The sequence below is a fragment of the Phacochoerus africanus genome, chromosome 8, assembly GCF_016906955.1.
Source record: "Phacochoerus africanus isolate WHEZ1 chromosome 8, ROS_Pafr_v1, whole genome shotgun sequence".
Lineage (NCBI taxonomy): Eukaryota > Metazoa > Chordata > Mammalia > Artiodactyla > Suidae > Phacochoerus > Phacochoerus africanus.
The window spans coordinates 18,531,424-18,555,441 of NC_062551.1; the positions used below are offsets into that span (position 1 = coordinate 18,531,424).

General features: G+C 40.6%; 1 protein-coding gene across 1 annotated transcript in view; it reads left to right on the forward strand.

Moving 5' to 3' along the window:
- Positions 1-24,018, forward strand: part of NUP93 (nucleoporin 93) — a 115,554-nt gene that overhangs the window by 53,902 nt on the left and 37,634 nt on the right. The window contains exon 4 of the mRNA XM_047789847.1: positions 21,496-21,558. Coding sequence (XP_047645803.1) covers positions 21,496-21,558 — 63 coding nt within the window. The remainder of the gene's footprint in view (positions 1-21,495; positions 21,559-24,018) is intronic.

The window sequence follows — 24,018 nt, forward strand, 5'->3', positions numbered from 1 at the left end:
AATAATGTGGACTCCATATTAATAAGCAAATCCAAACTGATTATCTGCATTTATTAAATCTTGGGGTGATATGTAACTTTAGTATTCCTTCAAATAACAGCCTCCCTACTGAATTTAAAATAGAAGTTGTTTAAAAGAATTCTATTTACAATCAACCTGGTAAGAAATACATCTGTTGTATAAAGTACACTGGTAACAAGAACTCAAAAGCTAGAAGCTTTTCTTTTATATCCACTATCATCTTCCATGTAATAACTTCTGAGTCCATGAAATCGCATTTCATCAAGCACACACCTGGACAGTTTTTGTTGGTACAGTGTCACATTGTATTGTGTAAAGAACTCTGTAAGCAAGAAACTAAGGTCCTGAATCTAGGACCTGGACCTGTGAGAATCTTGAGTTTTTCTGTGCCTTATTTTCTTAACCTGTGCCGCAAGGAACACGAATTGCCCCTGAAGTTTTATGGCTATGATGAAGATGAGTCTTTAATATACTTTGTTATCTCATGTATTATTATTGAGGGAGAAAGTCTTCATTTAGTCTCTAAGTTCTTGTCAAAATCACTTATTCCCTTTATCTAAGTACTAAGGCTTCATTCGAGGCTATGAGTATTTTTGTGTGGGTATGTGAGAGAGAGAGAGAGGCGGACAGACAGAGACCTAGACCCAAGCTGACAGAGAGCTCTCATTCTGAATTTCTGAAACCTGGGACGTCAGTGAATTACCCTGGAGGAATATTTGAGGAAATTGCTTCTGCTCCCCATTTTAGCCCACTCCCATTAGTAACTGCACTTGCTGAGGTACAACTACTTGAAAATGTGTTTAAAGTGGAAATCTTACTTCTGAAGTTACTTTCATCTGCCTGACGTAAGTTTTCAGCCCACTTCTAAACTTAGCCTCCTCCCACCCTTTTGGACCTGTAGGCTTAGCAAGGTAGACCCCTGGTATGGGGCATCAGCTTCTCAATGCAGAGAGCTTCTTTTTCCCTTTTGTTCCCTGAGCAGACAGATTTGCATATAAGCAACAGAGAATGAACCTTAATTTATTTTACTGCTAAGTAAAACATGCAGAAATCATCTGATTTGTTTTTTATCAACTGCCTAAATCTAGTGATCCTTGCTTAATACTCAAGGTGAAATGTCATTATAAAATTAGCAGATTGCTTTTTCATCCTCAGCTGATTTGTTAGGGCAGATCAGCTGTGAAGGCCACACCACTGACTTTGGGCCAGGACCATCTCATTTTCCCTGAACCTCCTTGGCTCTAGATGCCGCTAAGAAGGAAGTTGCATCTTTGGGAATTGAATACTGTTGGTGATATTGCTTAGTCACAAAGAAGGAATTTGGTGCCTCTGTGTATTAGCCAAGAACCACCTCAGCATCTGACTTTAGTACCTAAGGCTGCAATTATCCCAAAGAGCTGAACAGATTTCAAAGTGCAAACAATAAGCAAAGGTAATATTTAGCTCCCCTTTAAGTAGTTGCCTTCATCTCTCTGAATGGGGCCTCGTGAACACTAATAAAAATCAATGAAATGGTTTTGTTGAGTGCCCATTAAGGACAGCACTGTGGTAGGCACTGATGACAATAGAATAAACACAAAATCTGGATACTGCCCTCTGGAAGCTCATTGTTTTCTCTCCAGAGAGCTAAGACTAACATTCCTATAATAGGGTCACACTATCCAAGACAGTGTAAAGTGACTGGCAAAATTGAATGGAAATGGCTTGAGATTCTATATGCCATATGGAGTTCAGAGGAAAGGAAGGGAGTCATGACTTCTAAATTCTGGGGTGGTTGGGGAAGACCCTCAGAATAGGCAGCATCCCAATATAGGCTGTGAAAGGTTAAATGGGTTCAGCCTGCAGGAAGTGAAAGAGGATTTGAGAGTAATAACTTGAACAAGGTCAGGGAGGTGAGAAGTTATGTGCTGAGAAATAAAATCTGTCATTGAGGGGGGATCCGATGTGGAAGGAGTGACTGCCAAGCTGTGGGTTGTAGGCAGTACTCGCTGTTACTGGTTTTGGAGCAGGTGAATGTCAACAAAAAAGGAGGGAGGGTGTGGAAACACTTAGGGAAGTTGGCTTGGCCAATGGAAGAATACCCGCCGAGGTGTTGTTCAGAGGCAACTGCAATAATCCAGGCACAGTGGTGACAGCCAGGACCAGGTTGGTGGCCGAGAAAACGGAGAGGAAAAGATGTGTGAGAGACGTTTGGAATAAAACATCTGTCGCACTTGGTGCCTGATGGGTTTAAGAAGGATGTTTGGAAATAACTTGAGGTTTATAGCGAGAGAAGGATCGGTGCTATTGGTACTATTAGTTGAGGCTGAGAAATTGGGAAGATTAACTAGATTGAGAGTCGAGATTTTGTTTCAGTTTTTGATGTTCTGGCTAAAGACATCACTGTGGAAATGGCCCTGAAACATTTAAAGACAGGATAAGAAATACTGCTCAGAAAATAGCTCCAGGCAGAATTTCCCAGAGCCATTGGTCTAGAGGTGAGAGTTGTGGCAGTACAGATGAATGTACTGGGGGAAAGTATAGCAAGCATGGGGCCAGGGAACAAGGTCTCAGCTAGGAGAGGGGAGCCGGAAGCAGGTTGGTGATGGCAGGCTGGGAGGGCAACTGGGAGCCAGCTGTGCCTCAGAAGGCCTAAGTAGCAGGCAGTGATTGCCCGACCTCACATGGCCTCTCATTTTTAACTCTTAAAAGAACTTACCCACTGGTGATATTACTTGATCTTCCCAACAGCCCAGTGAACCTGGCAGAAGGCAGAACAGAGCTCACCAGGGTTGTGTAAAAGTTTGATTATTGGGTAAAGCCCTGCACGTTGTTAATGTACTTTAGAGCTTTATGGTTGTTCACTTGAGCATGATGACTTCACCTAGTGATTATTGTAATTCTACTTGAACCACAGAATTTCAGTGGCTTCCTTTTCGTATTCTGTAATCTTATTTATTAGTGGTAACAGGTTAAAAAAAAAAAAGGAGTACTAATGCCTTCAAAAATGTCTCTGAATCCTTGGTGTGTTTCAAGCGTGGGCCTAAGGAAATTGGAACTGTCTCCACCCTCCTTTTTTTCCCCTACCCAGATCTTTCAAATCAGTTAACTACATGAGGGAGAAAGTCAGAGTCTTTAGAATCTGGCTGTCTTTTAAGTTAGAGGAAGTTTTCCTACCGTTTTCAGAAAATTTTTTTTCTTTCTTTCTTGGTCCTATACCTCTTCTTTGCTAAGAAGTTCTTTGATGGACTAATTGGAAGAATCCATAGAGAGATGGAAATAAAAATAAAAAACTTGAAACTTTTCTATTATAGCTTATTACAGGGAATTCTAAGGAACTGTCTAAAGGCAGTCTTTGTTGGAATTTGTATGGAATACTATTTAAAACTCAAGTCCTCACCTGAAATTTGGAGACCTTTCAAATCCGCAAAGACCTTAATATACTTTGGCATTGTGGTAGTAAGTTCCATCTGTCTTTACACTTTTGGGTGTCTGTGTTTTTTATATAAGTATGTGTGTGTGATATACAGGTTAGCTGCTGTTGCAGTTCAGAGCAGTGCAGTGCACAGAGGATTTTGAAAAGATTGTATCGATCCCCTTTGGTAGAAAGGGTCAGACATCATTCTGCATTTGTATAAGCAGGCTCATTTATGTCCCTTATATCAAGAAATGCTGGGTCTACTAGTTGTCTACCCTTTTCTCATTGTTTTAGTTTTTGGTGCTTAGGGCCATATAAAGCCAAAACACAGAATTAAACAACGGACTAACCAATAGACATTTAGGAATGGATAACTTCATCTAGTGATAAAACAATTGGAGAAGCACTGCCTTTGTAAGGTGGCTTCTTTCCAGTGTTTTAACAACCTCCACATACATATTCTGGCTTGGGGTCAGAGGCAGATTAGTTAACACTTCTCAGTACTCTCTACTGCGAGGTCCTTGCAGTCAGAATGTTCTGCAACTCATCTGATTTCCTTGGGATACTCATGGATTGGGAAGACAGAGGCTGGTTTACAGTTCACTCTAGCATGAAGACATGTCATCTTAATGTACTTGGCCATGGTGGAAAAACACGATGCTGTGAGGTGGGGCTTTTTGTTTTTGTTTTTTGTTTGTTTTTTTAGTAATTTAAGGGGGTTTTCTCACTCCTCTGTAGTGAACTTCAGATGTCTCCCTCAGGAATAGGTTTTAATCGTCAGTGAAATGGTTTGACTGTAACCACACTGGGGTCTTTGAGTTCTTTTTTTTCTTGCCCCTTCCATCCCCAGGCAGAGACTCCTATTGCTGCATATCCACTAGGCTCCAGTGCTGTATTTATTTGATCAGAAACAAAAGAGTTTGCTTCTTGCACTGGTTCAGAGAAAGGTCCCCCAGGATTGTCTTTTGTTCGGTAATTGGAGCATAAGCTGAGCCTGGTTAATTTCAAAGCTACCCCCAGTGCACACTCCCTCCCTCCCTCCTTGTGCAGTTTCTGAGCTGCTAGTGGTACCTTGTATTGGGTCTAGGAAAAAAAGCTTGAATTGTTGAATGTTCGCTACAACTACTGTGACATCTGCTATGGCACCGAATAGCACTGTTGGTGCCGTTAATTTTAAGTTAGGAGAAGAAACAAAACTAGAAAGCTCTTCAGTTTTACAGCTCTTGTTAACACATGCACCTCCAAATTATGCATTTGGTGCTATCACAATGAATAAAACAAAGGAAATCATGTGTTGATTTTTATGTTAGTAACATAAGTTCTTTCATTGTTATTCAGTCTTCAGACACCAATGTGTTCTTATGTTCATTCTTTTTAGTTTAGTTTTATTTCTTAAGGCAGAAACGTCTGAAACATCTCAACTCTGAACATTTAATTGGCAAAAGTTCTGATGTAAGAAATACAAGTTGATTATATTAATTGGTTTTCTTTTAAAGCAGCAAAGTCTGACTTGATTTTGCTTCTTTAAATACCAAGATGATTATTATAGATAAGAACCTTAAGTAGCCAAATTCTAGATGCTAAGTAGCCAAGTTAATATTTGTATAAATATATATATATTGTGATATTGGCAAAATCATGTGTCCTTCAGGTTCTGCAGTAAAGGTGTTGGTTTTGCAGCCAACAGATTGGAGTTGTAGGGTTTGTGGTTTTGCTTTTGAAGATGGAAGGGTCTTTCTCTGGATTTTTCTTTTGCAATCTGCACTGTAATGAAGGTCCACTACCTGACTGATCTGACTTTAATCATCTGGTGCCTGGTTTTCAGTGTGGTTTCATCTCTGCTTTTGCACAAGCTTTCCTGCAATTGCACAGTTGTTTGCTGCATCGAATTTCTTTTAGTGACAATAAAAAACACATGTTAGTATTTTAACGTAGTCTTTAATTTTCAGGTTATACATTAGAACATGGAGGAAAAAAATCCCTTTCTAAGGAACACTATAAAAAACCATTATGATAGAATGGGAATATTCATTACTTACACATCATATATTTTTTCCCTAAATGTTGTATAGAGGAGTGACAGTTGAGCTGAGCATATGTTAATAAAAGGTCTGCATTTTCCCGTGTCACTGTCAGTTTCATTGGCTGTGTATTCCTGAAATGCAAATAACCTCAGTTCTGTTCAAAGCTATAATTAATTTGAATAGTTATTTGAACATTATCAAAATCGTTTAACTACTGAGAGGCCAAACATATAAAATGGGGAATTTACTGTTGTGTTTGAAGGACAGCGCAGTTGATGAGGGCACAGTGATCTGAGATGCTTGTGGATGTTGGATCTATACATTCTGTAGGTTAAAATGGCAGAATCTGCCTGCTGCTGTATAAAATCTTTTAACGACCATTTATTTTAGCATCATGGCATGTGCAAATTCCTGCTGCTCAGTTAAGGGACCAGCTTCAGAACTGGTGTTACAATCTGTGGCCACAGCACTGCATCACAATGCAGCAAATGCATTTTCCACATTAACCAAACATGACAGCTGAAGCGATTATTAACCATGCAAGATGTCGGAAGTCATCAAAAATTCACATCAGAGTAATTGCAGTGGCTTGGGTCAAAAAAACAAGATGTATCATAGCATTCCTTGCCTACATGTTGTCTCTCCCCCTCTTAAATCTTAACTTGGTACAGTCCGTTAACAATAAAATACCCTTCTGTAACCTATAAACTGTTACTCCTATCAGTTTGTGCTTTCAAACTGATGGCAGACTTCTCTGAATCTGTATGGAGCAGCTTGAATGATGATGCTGTGCCCCTGGGGCTGCCTGCCCCCCTTTTAAGGGGACCTTGTAATCTTATTGTCTAATTGGACTCTTTAGTGCTTCTGTCATATCAACATTTGCAGGGTGTTCTCTTTTCCTGTTTCTTCTTTCTTTTTCTCTCTCTTCTCTCTCTCCTCTTCCCTCTTTTTCCCTCCCCCTTCCTCTTTGGCTGTTTGGAGTGGGAAAAACTTGAGCACTGGTTCCACCAGAGCTCATCCCACATTGAAGGTATGGAAGAGCTGCAGTGACCAACAGCGTCGACCGGTCTGTAACTCCTTAAATTTGAGAACTGCAGGTAGGATTACCTATGAAATTAAGATAAATGCACCCTGCTAAATTGACAGCATGTTGTTGCAGTGCCTCTGAAAGACAAGGTCTCAGTTTGTTTAAAATACTGAAATGAATTCAGAAACATTTAACTCATTTGATAGGAAAAGTACTTGATTCTCCTGAAGATTGTTCAGATTTGTGCCTTGTCATTCTAACATTTTTCTTAAAAAAAAAATCTATTGGGTGGGGCAAAGGGGTATTTGCTTAAAGATTTAAATTGTTGATTATTTAGGATTTTTGCAGACCTTTAAGTAGTAAGTAGTATGGACTTTGTTTTGGATTTTTTGAAAAGATGCATGTAAAGTACAGGATTCTTTTATGAAGTAAAATATTAAAATGGGATTTTTCCTTGCTAAAACCAGATCCTTCTTTGGAATTGTAGGGGTGTGTGTGTGTGTGTGTGTGTGTAATGCTTTACAAGAAATTCAGTCATTTAATATTTTGTGGGGAAAAGTACTATTAGAGGTATTTGGAATTATCTTGTAGGAAATACTTTAGCATAAGGCTTTAAGTTAGAAGAATTAAAGAGTAATTCTTAAGTCTTACCAAATGTAGGTAATTCAAATTAAGATACTTTTTCTATCCTAAATTCATCCTCAAAAGAGTATAAGACCTTTAAGTGTATTTCCAGTTTTTGGTGCAGCAAATGTGATTTGTGTAAGTGAAACGAAAACTTCCTAAGTCATGTGAGCATTATCTGGAGGGTGATAAAAATTATAAATGTTGCCTATACTACTTTTAATATCAGAGAGAAAATGCTTTTAATTCAGCATTAAAGAGTAGCTTGATTGTCTTCCCTTAAAAAAAAAAAAGGTGATGTATAGCTTTTTATTCTAAGAAATGTATTTGTATCATGGGACCTGTAGGGTCTGGACTTCTTTCTGAAGCATGGACTTGGAAATTGCTCACCTAGTTGAGAGATCGAGCTCCCTTCAGAGGTGTGGGACTTTCTGTACTCTTAACAATAGGAAGACTTGAGGCTCTGTCAAGTAGGGAATGGAGTAGAGCTGCTGTGGGAAGGGAGAGGAACTGTGAGAATGTCACTTGTCTCGGCATTGGAAGTCTGGATTTAACCAGGGCTAAGATCCCTTTAAAACTCTGACCCAGTGCAGCATTGCAAAGAATTGATTTCTGAGATGAGACAATGAGCTGTGGTTTGCATTTTGTAAAGATGGAGGAAACCTCTAACACTGACCCTGTATGGGAGATGACTCAATTATCCATGCTTTGGTACAGTTGCAAATTATTTTCCTTTGTCTGAAGTGGGAGGATGCCAGTGCCTTCATCAGAGCTCCTAATTTAATGTATGGAAAAATGTCTCAGCCACCATTTTTAACAATTAGCTGTATCATGGTTGAGGTGAGCTGGGTTCTGAAGGCTGCTGCAGGGCCATTTCATTTACATTAGGTTCTGTGGCACTAGAGCTTTGTTACTGTAAAACTCAGAAAATGAATTTGCAGCCTGCATAGAAGAGTTCTCTAGGAGGGTGGAGAGCATTCCCGGAAAGAAAATGGAATCCTTTTGTCTACAGTAAGTATTTCTCATACTCAGATAGTGGTGAGAGGTTGAAAATTTATTTTTGGTTGAATGGGCAAAATAGACTTTAAAACGAATGCTGTAAATATTAAATGTGTAACACAGAGGTTGTTGGATGTATTTTTTATGTATGTGTTAGAAGGTAATGTGATGTATATGTACTTGAAATATAGGTTTTGTTTTAACACATGCTTTTAATTAAATATTCATTGGTAATTTAAGTTAATGAGAGGTTTGAATTTATCACTTGTCAAAGATGAAAATGACACTTTGAGAGAAAAACGAAATCTGAATATGGTATATTTATAAGAGTTCAGGCTTCTTTTCACTGTCTTTTAGTTTGTTTGCCATACCTGAAGGAAATTGCTGGATTTTAGGGGTTTTATTGTTTTTTGGTTTTTAAGAAAATGCTTCCATGTGAGGTCTCTGTAGTAGTAGCTGATTAAAATATATAAGAAAAAAATGTTTTAGCAAGATTTTCTCCTAAAAGATCAGTAGATTGACGCTTTCAGTCTCATTAATGGGGATAATTTTTAGTGCCTTCTAATTAATTAATAGTTGTGACTTCAAAGCAATTTGTGGAAGACTCTTGTTTGTGATTGTAAGCCTAGAAACCTTGATTCTTAAAATTAATTAGATTTGACCTGGCTTATTCCTTTGTTCCTTGGCTGTTACTAAGGGGAAACAAGTGGATTTTAACTTTGATTTGTGTGCTTATCTTTTTAAAGGCACTTAACCCCAAAGAATTTATAGTAATTTTACAGTAAACTGTACCATGAAGAATTTGCTCAAAATGCTTTAGTAGCTATTCCAGAAGTTGAATCTTCACAGAACTGGATGTCTGAGACTCTTTTAGCTTGATATCAAATTTATAAAGCCAGGTGTTCTTCCAAGTCCTGTTGCACCAGCTGTTGTTCTCTGGTCACTGAATGCCCTTTTCTCCAACTAAGAGATGTTTTTGAAACTAGGAGAGAGGATTTTTCACATCAGTCTTTTCATTGAAATAGGAAGGCTCTGTTGTCCTAAACCCCGTTTAGAACCCCACAAAGATTCCATAAATCTTGCATTAAGCTTACGCTTGTAGCATAAGAGCCTAGATCTCAGTGTAATTTTGTTAATCCTGAGAGGGACATTTAATATATTAATTGTTTATTATGTGGTAGAATGCGAAGGGATTTTTTTCCTTTGGTTTTTATAGGCTTGCACTTTGAAATCAAAGAGTTGTAGGATAGCACATTAGCACTCCATTTTGACTGCGTCTTTGCTTGCATAAAATGTTTAGTTGGATGACAGAAAGGGTGTCACAGAACCTTCCTTTGAAATATTTTAAGTAAAACTTGGTTGAAGCTTCTGGTCTTATTTTCTTTCCCTGGCTTTACGTTAAGCTGTGTGCCAGATAACTCTGGGGGCATGGCAGAGACCCAGTTAGTTGCCTCCCATTTTCTTTGCCTTCACCATGGTCGACCCAAGTTTGGCTGCTGAGAAGAGGCTTTCCCCTTTGGTACTTGTAGGGGATTCCTGAATCTCTTCACTCTGGAAATTTTAGCCTGGCTGGTAGTAGAGTTAGGGGCTGGTTCTTTTTGCTGCAAAAAAAAATGTATTCGTATCAAACCTTTGACTGCTCTGGCAGTGCCATAATGTAGATAAGCAAGCACGTCGGCCAGCCCGCTAGGAGACGTTCGTGGCCCTAAGATGGCAGTGAGGAAGGAGTAAAATGGCGTCACCAGGACACTGTGACAAGAGGCGGACCACGCGAGGCCTTGTCCTTTTCCTTTTTCAAGTTCGAAGATGCCTCTGGGAGCACTGCTTTGCCAATTTACAGTTACCCTTTACTCTCTTAGGAGACAGAAATTTTGAGATTTTCCTGAAGTAAAGATTTAATTAGCATTTACATCTAGATAGCTTCTGATTGTTGCCTTTGAGGAATTGGTGTGGGCAGGTATTGATAAAATAAAATTTTAAGTAGATGTTTTCTATTAATACTTCTGAATTTCCTTGCTTTGTGCTTTTTCTTCTTCTTCTTCTTCTTTTTTTTTTTTTTTTTAATGTGAACACTTAGTCCTTTCAGTACAGGACGAATGTTTAGGAAACAGGCCACTATGCTTCTCCTTTATGGCAAATAAAACTAGCATTTCAGTGAAAATATATTATTTGCCTTTGACTTTGGTTTTTGTTCTAGCTCTTTGTGGGCTTTGGTTATGATAAAACATATTAAATATATGTGACTGCCTTCATAAACAAAGTATATTGTATTTCTTTTTGTGTTTTTAAGGTACGGATTATTTTGGAAGTGAATGATAGTCATCGTGGTAGTGACGATGCTAATTTCTTACCGTTCCCACCTCTTATGGAGTTAGAATTTCTGGAGCTTGCCTTAGAATTTATGTAGTGCAATCAGCTCATCTTATAGTTAAGCAAAGCAGGTTTTACTGTCGTTAAACCAGTTTCTCAAGGTCATAGATCTGGAAAGCAGTCCATTTTGCCTAAATCCAGGCCAGCTAACTCCTAATCTGTGCTGTGCCTCTGTCTACATTTGACCCTCTCTCTTTTGGGTTTATTGGCTGGTGATGATGGATCTAATGGATTGAGCTTGCCGCAGAGTCTGTCTTTGCTTTAGCAGCCTACTCACAGAGATGTTCTTTTCCAGTCTTCTCAGAAATGACTTACTGAGCCATGCTTGGAGTCTTCCTGGTCCTTTGCTGTAGGTAATATGTATTTATAAACAAACATTTAAAACAAGATATATCCTGCAGGTCGAGTTTCTAGGTCCACTCACTTTAGGCATGAAGGGTGCAAAGTGCCTGTCTTCTGGGGAGGGCACAGGCATCCTGACATGCCCTCCAGCACATCACTCCTTTATCTTGAGGAGGGCTGCCCCTTTTCCTAGTATGGATGGGCTGAGCAAAAGGTTTTAGCTCCCTGTCAATTTCCGGCAATTTGTGTTTGAAAATGGGCTTGCCCTCTCTCCTCTTGTTGAGTGTACTTGCCATTTTAGCCCAGCAATGTTTCATGTTTTCTGTACCGGTGGTGACAGTGGTGAGTGGTGCATCCTGCAGTATTCTCTCAGCTCTGACAGGGTAAAGTCAGAACGTTTCCAAACTTAATTATGCCTTTAGAGAGAGTGTGAAGTCCTAAGTACTGTTAGCAGAGGGGTACGATGACAAATTCCACTGAAGACAATGGGAAGTTATGAAGTCTCTTGTTTGTTTTAGTGGTCTCCAGACAAATTTTTGAAAAAGAATTTCTGAATAAGAAGAAACTGCAGCAAAACCAATGCTCCCTTTTCTGTGACAGCCATGATGATCAGTGCTCCAGTCCCATCAGCATAAGCAATGCTGCATAGCGGGAGGAGCTGTGATTTTCAACTGCAGTGTAAATGACTGACACCATGTACCAGCAGGGAATTAATATGACACGTGGTCCCCAAACATTGTCTTGACTAACGGCTCTCCTTGTGCTTGCTAAGTAGAACTCATTTGGGCTTAATGCTGAGCGCTGTGGAAACCAGCCTGGCAAAAACCACCCAGCTTCCACCTGACTGCCTCAGAGACACACCCTCTGCTGTCTATCCTTCTCATAGCCCCCAAATCTTGCTTTTGTTTCCTTTTTCCAAAGGAAAGAGACACTAGACCTGACAAAGCAGATGATTTGGTTTTGTTTGTTTGTTTTAATATCGGATTCTTTTAACAAATTCTTTTAGGGTGGGTTTGGAGGCAGTGGGAGGGGACTTTGGCCATGATAAAGGCCATTATTGATGCATTCTCGTTTCATACTGCAGTGCGGTTTTCATACCCAAAGTTCTTTGAATGTGGCCTCCTCTGTCTCCAAGATAGAAATCAATTTCCTAAGACATTTAAACATTTTTTTAATCATCCCTTAATGTATCTTATCTTTCCATCACCTAAGAGTGGCTATGGGATTAATATATTTTTCAGACCTATTCATACTTTTGTGTGAGGATAGGGCTCTTTAGCTGCTTTTTGAAGTTAGGCATACTTTGGCACACTGTTTATTCCAGTCGCAAAGCTGGGTTGAAGAGTTTTCTCTTTAGGATCCTCCCTGTTCCTGTGTCCCCAAATGGTAGCTCTAGCCAGGTATGCTAGTTTGGGGTAGAGTGGGGCAGGAGGTGCGGGTTTGGGGGACAGGAGAGGAGATAAAGTGCTCAGAGTCGCTGACCTTGCTTCCATCCGTGGGACCACCTCAGCAGTCTGGGAGCAGTTGGCTGGCTGCCCTCTCTCCCTTTCTTGGCTTCCGGTGTTCTTGCTGGTCTGTCCTCCTTTCCAGAAGTGGAAAGAGAGGATGGCCAGCAGAGGCCCAAGACTGCAGCATGGCACATCCTGCTGCATCAGTAGGGTGCAGGCTCTGGCGTGTTTGCTGGAAGTGGTAAGGTATTAGCACTGAGCAAGTCATGTCCCCTCCTCAGACCTCTTGTGACCAGCAGGGGAAAGTTGCTTACACAACCCTGAAAGGTTATTGCAGGGCTCCGCTAGATTTGGGAGGAGGGGAGAATTCTGCTGAAAAGCCTTTTTTCTGCTACTAATTGACTAAATGGCCATCATTTTTTATTTTATTCATTTATACTATGCCCTTACTACTTGCTCCCGCTTCCATGGAGTTTCCCAATAACTGAGTTGGACAAATCACTTTCCTTTCCTGAATGGCCAGAGATAGATAACAGGAATACACTGGACCCCCTAAAAGGGACAGAACTGGCTTTGTCACAGTAGCGCCAGAGACTTGAGTGGCCTCACAGGAGTGCAGACCTTACCTTAACCTTGGCCTTACTCTCCAAGTGCCGCAATTAGATATGCTAAGCAGCCCCAGTTTGATGCTTGGTGTATTAAGTAGGAAGAGGCATCTAGTAGTTAGGTACTTACATTGTGTTGGCAAAGGGAGGCACGCGTGCTCTGCCTCCTTCCCACAGGAATGACATGCCCCACAGGAATGACATGTCCCTGTTCTCAAAGATGGCTTCTCCTTCTGGAGCATGGTGAGTCCTACCTCTTACATTTTTTCTTTACCCAGTGCTGAAAGTCTTAGAAACAGTGTGTTTGTTATAGGATAGTTATTCCCTCCACCTTCTCCCCTCCCTTCTCTGTTTGCCCTTCCTCTCCCCGCCCCCCACCTCCTCCACTTTCTTCCCTTCCCCTCCCCTTCCCCTTTTCCTGCCCTCCCCTTCCCCAGAGACAGGAGGGCTAATTCCTGAGGGTATAAGCCTGAGGTCCTTGCTCCTTTTCTTCCTCCAGCTCCCCTTCCTCTCCTCTCCCCCTCTCCTTTTCTCCCTCCCCCTTCTTCTTCTAGTTCTTTCGTAGGGGTTATGATACGAGTCCCTCATAAAAGCCTTTTCCAGAAGGCACAGGTGAGATGGAATTGTGTCACGGCTATATTGGCATGACTTGGAGAGACCAGTCATGCCAGTACACTTGAGTCAGAATGCTGCCCCTAAGACCATAGGTGGATCTGGGTGGAAGCTCTGCTCAGAGCTGTGTATTCTTGGGTTTAGAATGTATTTGCACACATTTTCTCTTCAGCCTTTGAGAATTTGTAGATCATCATGTAAACCAATTTGAATTATGGGAGCAAGTGATTTGTTTTGCCTTAATGGGCCCAAATCTATCATGTAATTGTGTGACCCTTTGTTTAGCCTAGTAGCAGAAACCATGTACGAAATGGGGCCCTGCAGCCTGACAGTGACAGATTGCCTGGTGCCCATACAGTGCCATGTTATATAGCACCAAGGTCGGCCACCTGTTGGCTCCAGAGCTGCCTGTAGGCCAGTTGGTCTGCTGAACTGGCAAATGATGGGATGAATTCCACAGCCCCTCCTGCAGGGTCTGCTGCCACCTGCTGATGAAGGTGGCCAGGCTTTTGTATAAATGTGCAATGAGAAATCATGCAACAGCATTAAAAATATATATTACAGTGGCCCCATATCAGACCTGTCCTGCTTTCTGTAGGGGTATTTTTTGAAGAGATAGATATTTAATGCAGTCCGGAAAAATATGCATGTTATTTAATGCAATCCATGAGCAAACAATTTAAAATACTGATTTTTTTGGTGTGTGGAAAACAAGCAATGGAATTTACGCTAAATACCTGGGTTGGAGAGTAAAGTTTGGATTTGCTATTCAGTCTGTATTTCTTACAAAAGGAGATTCCATCTCGTGTGGGCCTTTTAAGCTGACATTTTTATATACTTATTTTAATGCATTAAATATTGATCTAAGAAAATAACCAACCATGCTATAAAACTATATGAAAGTTCCCCAGATTTTGAAAATGCCCCAGACTTTAAATTTCTCTGTTCATCTTTTGGGCTTTATCAGTAATGAACATATCTGCACCTGAAAGATTCTTCGAGGCGTTCTCTGTAGGCAACACAAAGGGAGCTTATGAAAAGCCGTCCACACCATCTGATAAGTGCAGCAGCTCCAGTGCAGGCAGGATTTCTGTTGTGCTCATCTGAAAACAGTATCTTGCTTTGTTCATCCTCACTTTCTCCATAAGTGGCAGTTTTACCTTTGTAAAAATTTTACCCAAGAGAAGACTTCAGAAGAGGTCATTCATTCAGAAATTGGGAAGAAGCTTTGGGAGCAGTTATGGGAGTGGTATTTTATTCAGAAGGAGCTGAAGCAAAATAATGAGTACAGCTCATATTCCTGTCTTGACAGAAACTGGCCACTTCTCCACTATCTAAAGTTCTGAGGAATACTTGCAGTGTACATTGGAATTCTTGTTTCATCTTGGAGCAGACCCTCTTGATTATCCTGTTTTTCAAGTTTATTTTTTGCTCTGCTATATGATTCTTTCCTTCTTTGTTGCCTTCCTAGCTCTTGCTTGAGTCTTGGCAATGTTTATTTCAACCACAGTGACTGATACCTATAGTCACTGCTTACATGCGGTAATATTATTTTGAGTGTTGGTTATTGACTTCCTACTAATTTGTACATATTGTATGGGTTAAATGAGAGAAGATGCAAGATTTTTTATAACACTTATCACATTGTCAGATAGCTTCTCCTAGAAAGTCAGGCCAACTGTGGCTGCCTCACTTTAAAATTTGACAGGGTGGATTTCCAGTTGGTTTTTTGAAGGGAAAGAGACCTATAGAATGTCTTTTGTGTTTGAGGGCCATGTAAAATACGGCTTTTGTTTTGTGGGGCCAACTTAGACTAATTATTTTTTGTTTGTTTTATTTTTTAATGGTTAGAAAATCTGTGTGTTCCTCAGTTCCAATTGTTTACATAATCGTTCAACAAATCACTTACTTGGTGGTGGTGGGAAGCAAAGAACCGTGAAAGAATCAATGCAAGCTCTTTTTGCCGTCATACTTTCCTAGCTAAAGTGGATACTGAAATATTTCTCACAGAGACCCTTATTTCTTACAGTTTTCACTTTTGGAAAGCAAATAAGCTAAGAGAATTTGGCCATTTGACAAAAATCCTTTTGCCCACTTGCTTTTTCTACAGTCATTTGTACTCCGAAACCCAGATTCTGAGTGGTGATTGAAATAAGGCAGTTTTTTGGAGTTCCTGTTGTGGCGCAGTGGTTAATGAATCCAACTAGGAACCATGAGGTTGCGGGTTCGATCCCTGGCCTTACTCAGTGGGTTAATGATCCAGCGTTGCTCTGAGCTGTGGTGGAGGTCGCAGACGTGGCTCGGATCCTGTGTTGCTGTGGCTCTGGTGTAGGCCGGTGGCTACAGCTCTGATTCGACCCCTAAGCAGGGAACTTCCATATGCGGTGGGAGCGGCCCAAGAAATTGCAAAAAAAAAAAAAAAGACAGTTTTTTTATGCTTGTCTTTCTCAACCTGAGCCAGATAAAAGCCAGTTTGGCTTCCAGGTCCCTGAGATGTGACAACACTTTTGATAAGAAAATCAGCTTACCTTACAGTTACATTTTGGGTTGTTTTCAGCCAGTATACATGGCAAGGCAGCCGACTTCCTCTGGATGGAACACGTGGCTGGAGATATTGCTTGTGCATATGAATGGTGTTTATTGTTCCACAGCAATAATCAAAAATAGTACTTTGGAACGCCTTAGAATTGGCAGTCTAGAACACTTAATTTCTCCATCTTTTTTGCCTGTGACATTTAACACCATGATCCACTTCATACATGCAAATAAGTGTATATAATTGAAAGAAAATTTCATGAAACAGTATTTACCCATACTACATATCTCTGTTGCATTTTATTTCATTTAAAAAATGTTGGTTGGAGTTTCCTGGTGGCCTAGCAGTTAAGGACTCAGTGTTGTCACTGCTGTGGCTCAGATTACCGCCGTGATGTAGGTTCTGACCCATGTTTTGAAAAACACCATTCTAAAGGAATGCCCCAAACTTGATGTTTATTGTTTCATTCCTCACCTACAGTGAGGTAGGGGAAGAGAGGAATAAATATGCAAGCATTAAATAGCTGTTTGTCTCATCTTGACTTGCATGGGAGAATGGGAAAAGGTAGAAAAGGGTTCAGAAAATAATGAATTTTAAGTCTGAACTTTGCTGCTTATGAACCAGGTGATCTTAATATGGAACTATAACATTTTTAGAGTTAGTAGAAGCTCTGGAAACCATCTCACACAGCCCTTTCAACGTTTAAACCGATATTAGGAACATGCTTCCAAGGATGATTCGCTTGAGTAGTATTGAGAGACAGTTCAGCATTGGGTTAAAAGTGAGGACTAGAACCAGATGTGTGTAACACACAGCTAGCACAAAATAATCACCATATCCGTGTAAGCATTAGCTCTTATTAGTACCAGTATAAGAATTAGTATTCTCTGAGCCTTCAACTTCATCATCTGTAAAAGGGAACTAATAACTGATGAAGGAAGCAAATTTAAAGATAATATTTTTTGCTCTCCTCCTGGACTCGTTCTTATAGAGAGAAAAGGACATTTATCTTTATTTTCCAAATTTAGAAGTTTGCTATTCCCTAAGTATTTCAGAAACAGTTGATGTTTTGAGAGTTAGTGCTGTGTTTGAATTCTGCCTCTGCCTCTGCCTTTTCCTGGTCAGTTGGGAACTCTTGTCAAGTTAGTTAAATGCTGAAATCTGTTTCTTACCTGTAGAACGGGATTGGGGGTGGCGGTGGGGAGAATGCAGCGGTCTTGTCTATTCTTTCGTATTGTTAAAAGATTAGCAGTAATGTCTTTGAATTGCTTAGAGCAGTGTCTAGCCCTTAATTGCTTCCTGAATGGAGGCTATTATATGTTACAAAAAACCTGAAACCAAAACCCATTCAAGGAGCCAGTTAGAAGAGTGTCTGTTTCCAGGACTCTGGCAGCGAGGAGCAGCATACATACAGATGGGAAGTCCAGAGTAGTTATCTTACTTACTTAGAAGGCTTGCAGATGTTTATGTAATGTTCTTTATTCAGTGGTCCAGCAATCAGAGGGGCTGGGTGGGAGACTGTGAGTAAATAAAAAGCATTCATTGGCAAAAAGAGGGGATATTAGTGATGAACTCTGAGGGTCCCAGATAGAGGGCTGGCATCTCCAAGTAGGAAGTAAGTTTTTGGGCCTTCTCCACAATCAGGAACCTTCACTGCGGCAGGGAGTCCACCCAGTGAAAGAAGGCACCTCCTAATACCCAGCACACCTCTACAGAACCCATTTTCTGATAAGTTCTGAAAGTGTATCTCCGAGATGAGGGGCCTGAGAGGTGCCTCACAGGAGTGGGAAGGAAAGGAAACACACCTGGAAAAGGAAAGTCAAGGAAGAGACCCATGGGAATCTTGGGCTAAGGCAGGTATTTTCCTGCCCAACTTACTAGTTCTTTAATTTATTTTTCCTTAAAATATGTGTTATTTGCAAGAAACTAACTGCCACTAGATGGCACACAGATCCCAACACTATTAGGACTGTGTATTAACTATATTTTTTCTAGATACCAGAGTCTTTTCAAAAGATAGGTCACTAATATATGTTTTTAAAAATAAAATATATGTAGTCTATTTTATTAAGTGAGCTTTTTGGGTTTTTTTGTGTTTTTTTATACTCCAATAAATTTTTTTTTTCCCCACTGTACAGCAAGGGGACCAAGTTATCCTTACATGTATACATTACGATTACATTTTTTTCCCCACCCTTTGTTCTGTTGCAACATGAGTGTCTGGACATAGTTCTCAATGCTATTCAGCAGGATCTCCTTGTAAATCTATTCTAAGTTGTGTCTGATAAGCCCAAGCTCCCTATCCTTCCCATTCCCTCCCCCTCCCATCAGGCAGCCATAAATCTTTTCTCCAAGTCTATGATTTTCTTTTCTGAGGAGATGTTCATTTGTGCTGGATATTAGATTCCAGTTATAAGTGATATCATATGGTATTTGTCTTTGTCTTTCTGGCTCATTTCGCTCAGCATGAGATTCTCTAGTTCCATCCATGTTGCTGCAAATGGCATTATGTCATTCTTTTTTATGGCTGAGTAGTATTCCATTGTGTATATATACCACCTCTTCCGAATCCAATCATCTGTTGATGGACAAGTGAGCTTTTTGGAAGGTAGGTTTATAAAGAAGAGAATAGTCTGCCCCCAAAGCAATATCTTTTTTTTTCCTTCACCACTACTTGAAATTTCATTTTTTAGAAATTTTGAAATTGTGTTTCTTATTGAATATTGTGTTTCTTTTAAACAAATGTGTCTGAAGTAATAAGCTTTGCATTTGTGTTCGAATAGTGTGTACAGTTTATATGCAGATGTGGATGGGCTGGGCTGGTCACTGACTGGGAAGAGCACAGAAGCTCAGAGAGGGAGTGGGGCACTTAGCACAGCCCCTCCTACCCCACCCTGAAAGAACAAAATGAGACCAGGCTTTCTCAGACAGTGGTTGTCACCACTACTCCCCATCTTAAATGTGCCTTGTTTAGACAATCAGCAGTAACCACGAAAAGGTACAACAGAGCACAGGCTGTACAACCCTTTGTTCAAGAACAACAACCAGAGATAATAGTTCTGTAGCTTTGTTGATAAACTGTGGCGCTAAAGCCTTTTGCTTTAGCTGATGAAGAACCCACCCAGGAAAAGGAAAATCATGACAAATCTTTGTGGACTTGATGCAGTTATTTGCTGTGAAGACTATGAACATGGTCCATTAAAATCCTTCCCATCATTTTGGGTCTAGTTCCCCTGCAATGGCCAGAAACAGGCATGGAGTGACAGGTTGCCCCCTCCTGAATGGATTACCTGGGGTCCTAGCTTTCTGTGCTCTGGTTTACTGATGCCATTACATTGGTAGACAAGTGGTGGGTGCCTCTCTCCACCCCACCCCCAATTAGCAGTATAGGTATCTGGTGCCACCTCCATGTTGTGATAGCTGCCTCAGGGACTGCCCTGGAGGAGCCTGTGAGGGAACTGTTTCTCGACTGCTGACCGTTGTCCCTGTCCATTCCAGTGCACTGCCCTAGTTGGGGTGTGACAGCAGGATATGGAGAACTGTGGGCCAACACATAAAAGATCTGAGGATTCTGTAAAGATGAGCAATATGTTATTTAAATTTCTGTCCCCAAGACATAATCCAGCCCCCTATTCTTGTTTTAAGAATTGCAGCCTTATATCTGAGACTATTTGAACAAAACATTACAGTTGTTGAAATATAAATGTGATCAATAAATTAATCAATTAACCATGACAGTAAGTTTTCACGAAAACTCTCGGATAATGTTTTAAAATTTAGCATGTCACTTATAAAACTTTAGCTTAATTCTACTTTGTATCATATTCCCATAAAGAATTCCTAAAACAAAAAGAGCAAAAACATGATTCTGAAAAAAACAGGTGATTTTGGACATGTATAAATATACCTATAGTGTGCTCGACATGAAGATACCTTGCGTTCCATTGTATAGTTGGATCTCACGTATAGGGTGAATTCTTTCATATTACAACTAAGACTTTGATCTCTACCTGTTAATTGATGGCTCATCTTCCTTATGCCTGTTTGGCCCCAAACCCCAGGCTGTGGGGAAAAAGCTGCATCCTTGTGTGGAGGGCAAGGCGTTGGCATGGAGGCAGGCATGGAAGCCCACTCTGTCTGCACCTGTCCCACCCTCCTCCCCAAGATCTCAGGTTGAGCAGTGAGAACAGTGAATAGCAAGAGGGAGCCACCTGTGCATCTCTTTCATTACCGTCACCAGGAGATCTAAACCTGATCTGTCCTAGCAAGAGATAGAGCTGCATGCATGGAACCTTGGGTAAAGCATTTGATTACATCATATCACTTAATAGTCATTTTACATACGACTAAACTAAAGTTTAGGGAGTCTGAGTGAAAAAAAAAAAAAAGAAAAAAAAGAGTTCCTGTCGTGGCGCAGCGGAAATGAATCTGACTAGGAACCATGAGGTTGTGGGTTCGATTCCTGGCCTTGCTCAGTGGGTTAAGGATCCGGCGTTGCCGTGAGCTGTGGTGTAGGTCACAGACATGGCTCGGATCCTGCGTTGCTGTGGCTGTGGTGTAGGCTGGCAGCTACAGCTCCGATTGGACCCCTAGCCTGGGAACAAGGCAAAAAGACAAAAAAAAAAAAGAAAAGAAAAAAAGAGTCTGGGTGTTTTGTGTTAAATCAAGTCGTCTATGCAAGTAGTAAATGGAAGCACCATGCTGTAAAGCTAGGTTTGTTGTCTGTTATTATGAAGTTGCGTTTTGCAGGTATTTAACCCTGCATGTATTCAGCTAGACTTGTGAGCCCTGGTCTCGTCACCCGACCCCACCTGTATTAAGTAAGCAGTAGATGTCATTGGGCCTGAAATAGGGAGTGCACGTGGCAAAACCCCAGAAGCACTGTGTAAATAAATGATTTTTTCAGGTATCCCAGCCATTGACAAGTGGAAAATACCCAAAGGGGATGGCTGATGGCTTCCTCAACGTTAGGAAGAAACTGAAGAATTAACTCAAAGCAACAGAGAAATATAAACTGAAGAACACTTACAGGCACTGTGACTGGCTGCATAGCCAAAGCTGTATCTGTAATATGGGTTTCTTTTTTTCTTTTCTTTCTTTCATCTTTTTTAGGGCCACACCCACAGCGTATGGAAGTTCCCAGGCTAGGGGTCAAATAGGAACTGTAGCCGGTGGCATACCCCACAGTCATAGCAACGCCAGATCCAAGCCACATCTGCAACCTACACCACAGGTCACGGCAAGACCAGATCCTTAACCCACTGAGCGAGGCCAGGGCTCGAACCTGCATCTTCATGGATACTAGTCAGATTCGTTTCTGCCGAGCCATGACGGAAACTCCAGTATGGGTCATTTTCAAGTTGAGGTTTTTGTAAGGGTAGCAGATAATGTCTATGTTTTTTGTTTTTGTTTTTTTCTGTACTTTTGGGTATTTGAGGTTAATTTTGTTAATTGTAACCTAAGTTATGTCATTTCTCTCCTCTTTCCTAGGGCTTCCTAAAGAATGAAAAAGACAATGCTCTGCTGTCTGCCATCGAAGAGTCCCGGAAGAGGGTAAGAAATGAACCAAAGGTAGATGTGTATTGTTGTGAGGGCAACATGTATACCAGGTTGTGCGGGTTCTGAAGCTGGAATCTGTGTCCCAGGCCGAGCTCTCCTGCTTAGTTCATCAGAGAGAGTTCTAAAGGAACCATTTTTGAGGAAAATACCGTGCTTGTAACTCTGTGTGTTTAGTGACTACATCTGAAACACTGGAATGGTCAGTTAATTATTAAATTAATCTTAAAATGGAAGGGTCAGACAGTTCTTTGTTTTCATTGCTACAGTATAAATAGTATTTTGGTTGCTGCTGAATTAGCATTTCAGAAAAGCAATTATGATCAGTGATAATTTTACTCAATTTCTTTTCCTTTTATCGCACAATTTGACTTTGTACGCCACCTTTTAAACTAACAATTTCTCCAAGCTCTTTAAAACAGACAGCAGCTTGATGCTCAAGAGGACAGTAAATAAATCAGTCAGAACAGCCATTATATGTGCAGCAATATTTTGCAACAAGCATTCCCTCAAGATACTCAGAGATCATGTGACTTAACATGTGAATTATCTCCATTTGTTTCTGACAAGGATTAAAAGAGCAAAACCTTTCTAGATCATTGCTTTATGGAGTAAGATATTCTCAAGCCCCTGGGTCTTTGGAGGAGGGAGGAAGAAGGTTAGTGATCATGTGGAGTTGATTCTAAAAATGCACCTTTTCCCAGGAAGGAGGCTGGATGCTCACACTAGTCTGAAGGTGGTAGCTCTCCTGCAAGGGTGGGTAGGGGTTTTGCTGTTTATTTACATAACCCTTATATCAAGTGAAATATATCTGTGAATTATTTATGTGGTTCAAAAATAAGAAAGTAAAAAAATAATGCTGCTTCTCAGTGTGCTTGATTAAAATATTCCATGCAGGTATCCATACATATCTTCAGTAGGGCCCATGTGAGTGAAACAGGACACTTGGGGGGCTGCCAGCTCTAATGTGTAAGAAAATGTTTCAGAGACATTATTTCAATGACTGGTATGTTTAGTTATCAGAGTAAAATTCCCTAAAATTTAAGTAATTATATTTTTGGCAGTAGTACTTATTCTTAGAAATAGAGAAATTTACTTGATTCAGATTTGGAAATATTTTAAGGTGGTTGTTGTTGCTGTTGTTCACACTCTGAATTACTCAACAACATTGATTCTCCTGGTGTAAAGGACCAATGAAATTAAATTAGGATTGTCGAATGCCACCGAGCCTTATTAATCCATTTACCCTGAGGAATGTGTTTCTGAAATTGGCAGGCTCTGAACGTTGTGCCATACTGAGACTAAATGTGCAGCCAGCCAAAACATTTAAGTGACATACCACAGTGCAAAATGTGTGCACACGTTTTTGTGAGGGAGAGGTTCCGGTGTTGGGAGCCGGCCTAGGGGGAGACCTTTCACCTGTCGGGACACAGGGAGGCTGCCGCTGAGCAAGAATCATTTTCCAATAAAAAGTGAGCAGCTTCCTGGCATTTTGGTGGTAATTTCACGTTTGAATAACTTGCCAATGTCCTGCTGAAATGCCAAGAAAACAAGCTACAAAACCATAAATGTGTCCTATCTTTTCCCATTTGGTGCGTCCCAGCAAAAACAGAACAACATTATCGGAACATATGTAGAGTTTCTAAAAGCCAGCAACAGCTCAGTAGTAAGCGGGTGTGAAGTCAAAGCATATTGCCCTCTTCCCTTTATGAAAATGGGGTTCGAGTGCTCCCCACCTGTTCTTAATTCAGTTGCTGAGTTCTTCCCCTGCCTTCCTTTCTTCGCTGTGTTCGGAGAGATTTATTTCCCCACGTAACTTGAAAGATTCTGATTTGCTCTGTAATAGTTTCTCCACTACTTTTTCATTTTCTCTGGTTTGCCTTCCCTTCCTTATAATGTTTAGACCTCTGCACATCCTTTCAGTCTATCCCTTTTTCTTTTCCCTTGGGTTTCTTTCCTTGCTGTCACTGCTGTTCCTATCTCTCACATTGCCTCAGACTCTCTCGCAATCCTCTTAGTTCTGAGTTGAGTAGCTGTTGATTCTTGCTCGTTAGCTCCTCTGGTTGACATTCTTCTTTGTACCTAATCCGCTGGTTCAGATTTGAATAGGGAATAGGCTAGAAGAGGCCAGATGAGTAGCTGATCATCCCTGATTAGCCCACAAATTGGATGTTCCATTATCTCTAATGTAATTAAGATAAGCTGGGGGTGGCATGGTCAAGGGAAGAAAATTTTTCTGTTGGGCCATTTGTTTTTATTTGAAGCTCCTTATCACACTGACAACGAATGGAACAGCAATGCTATTTGTTCAGGTTGTGAGCTGTTTCTAAATAAGTAGCCTTGTACAATTCTCATATATATCTGAGGATTTGAGCCCAGAAAGCCGCCAGTTTTCAGAGTTCTTCCTGTGTTCTTGAAGTAGTTCTTGGCACACAGGTGGTCAGCTTGATTCACAGG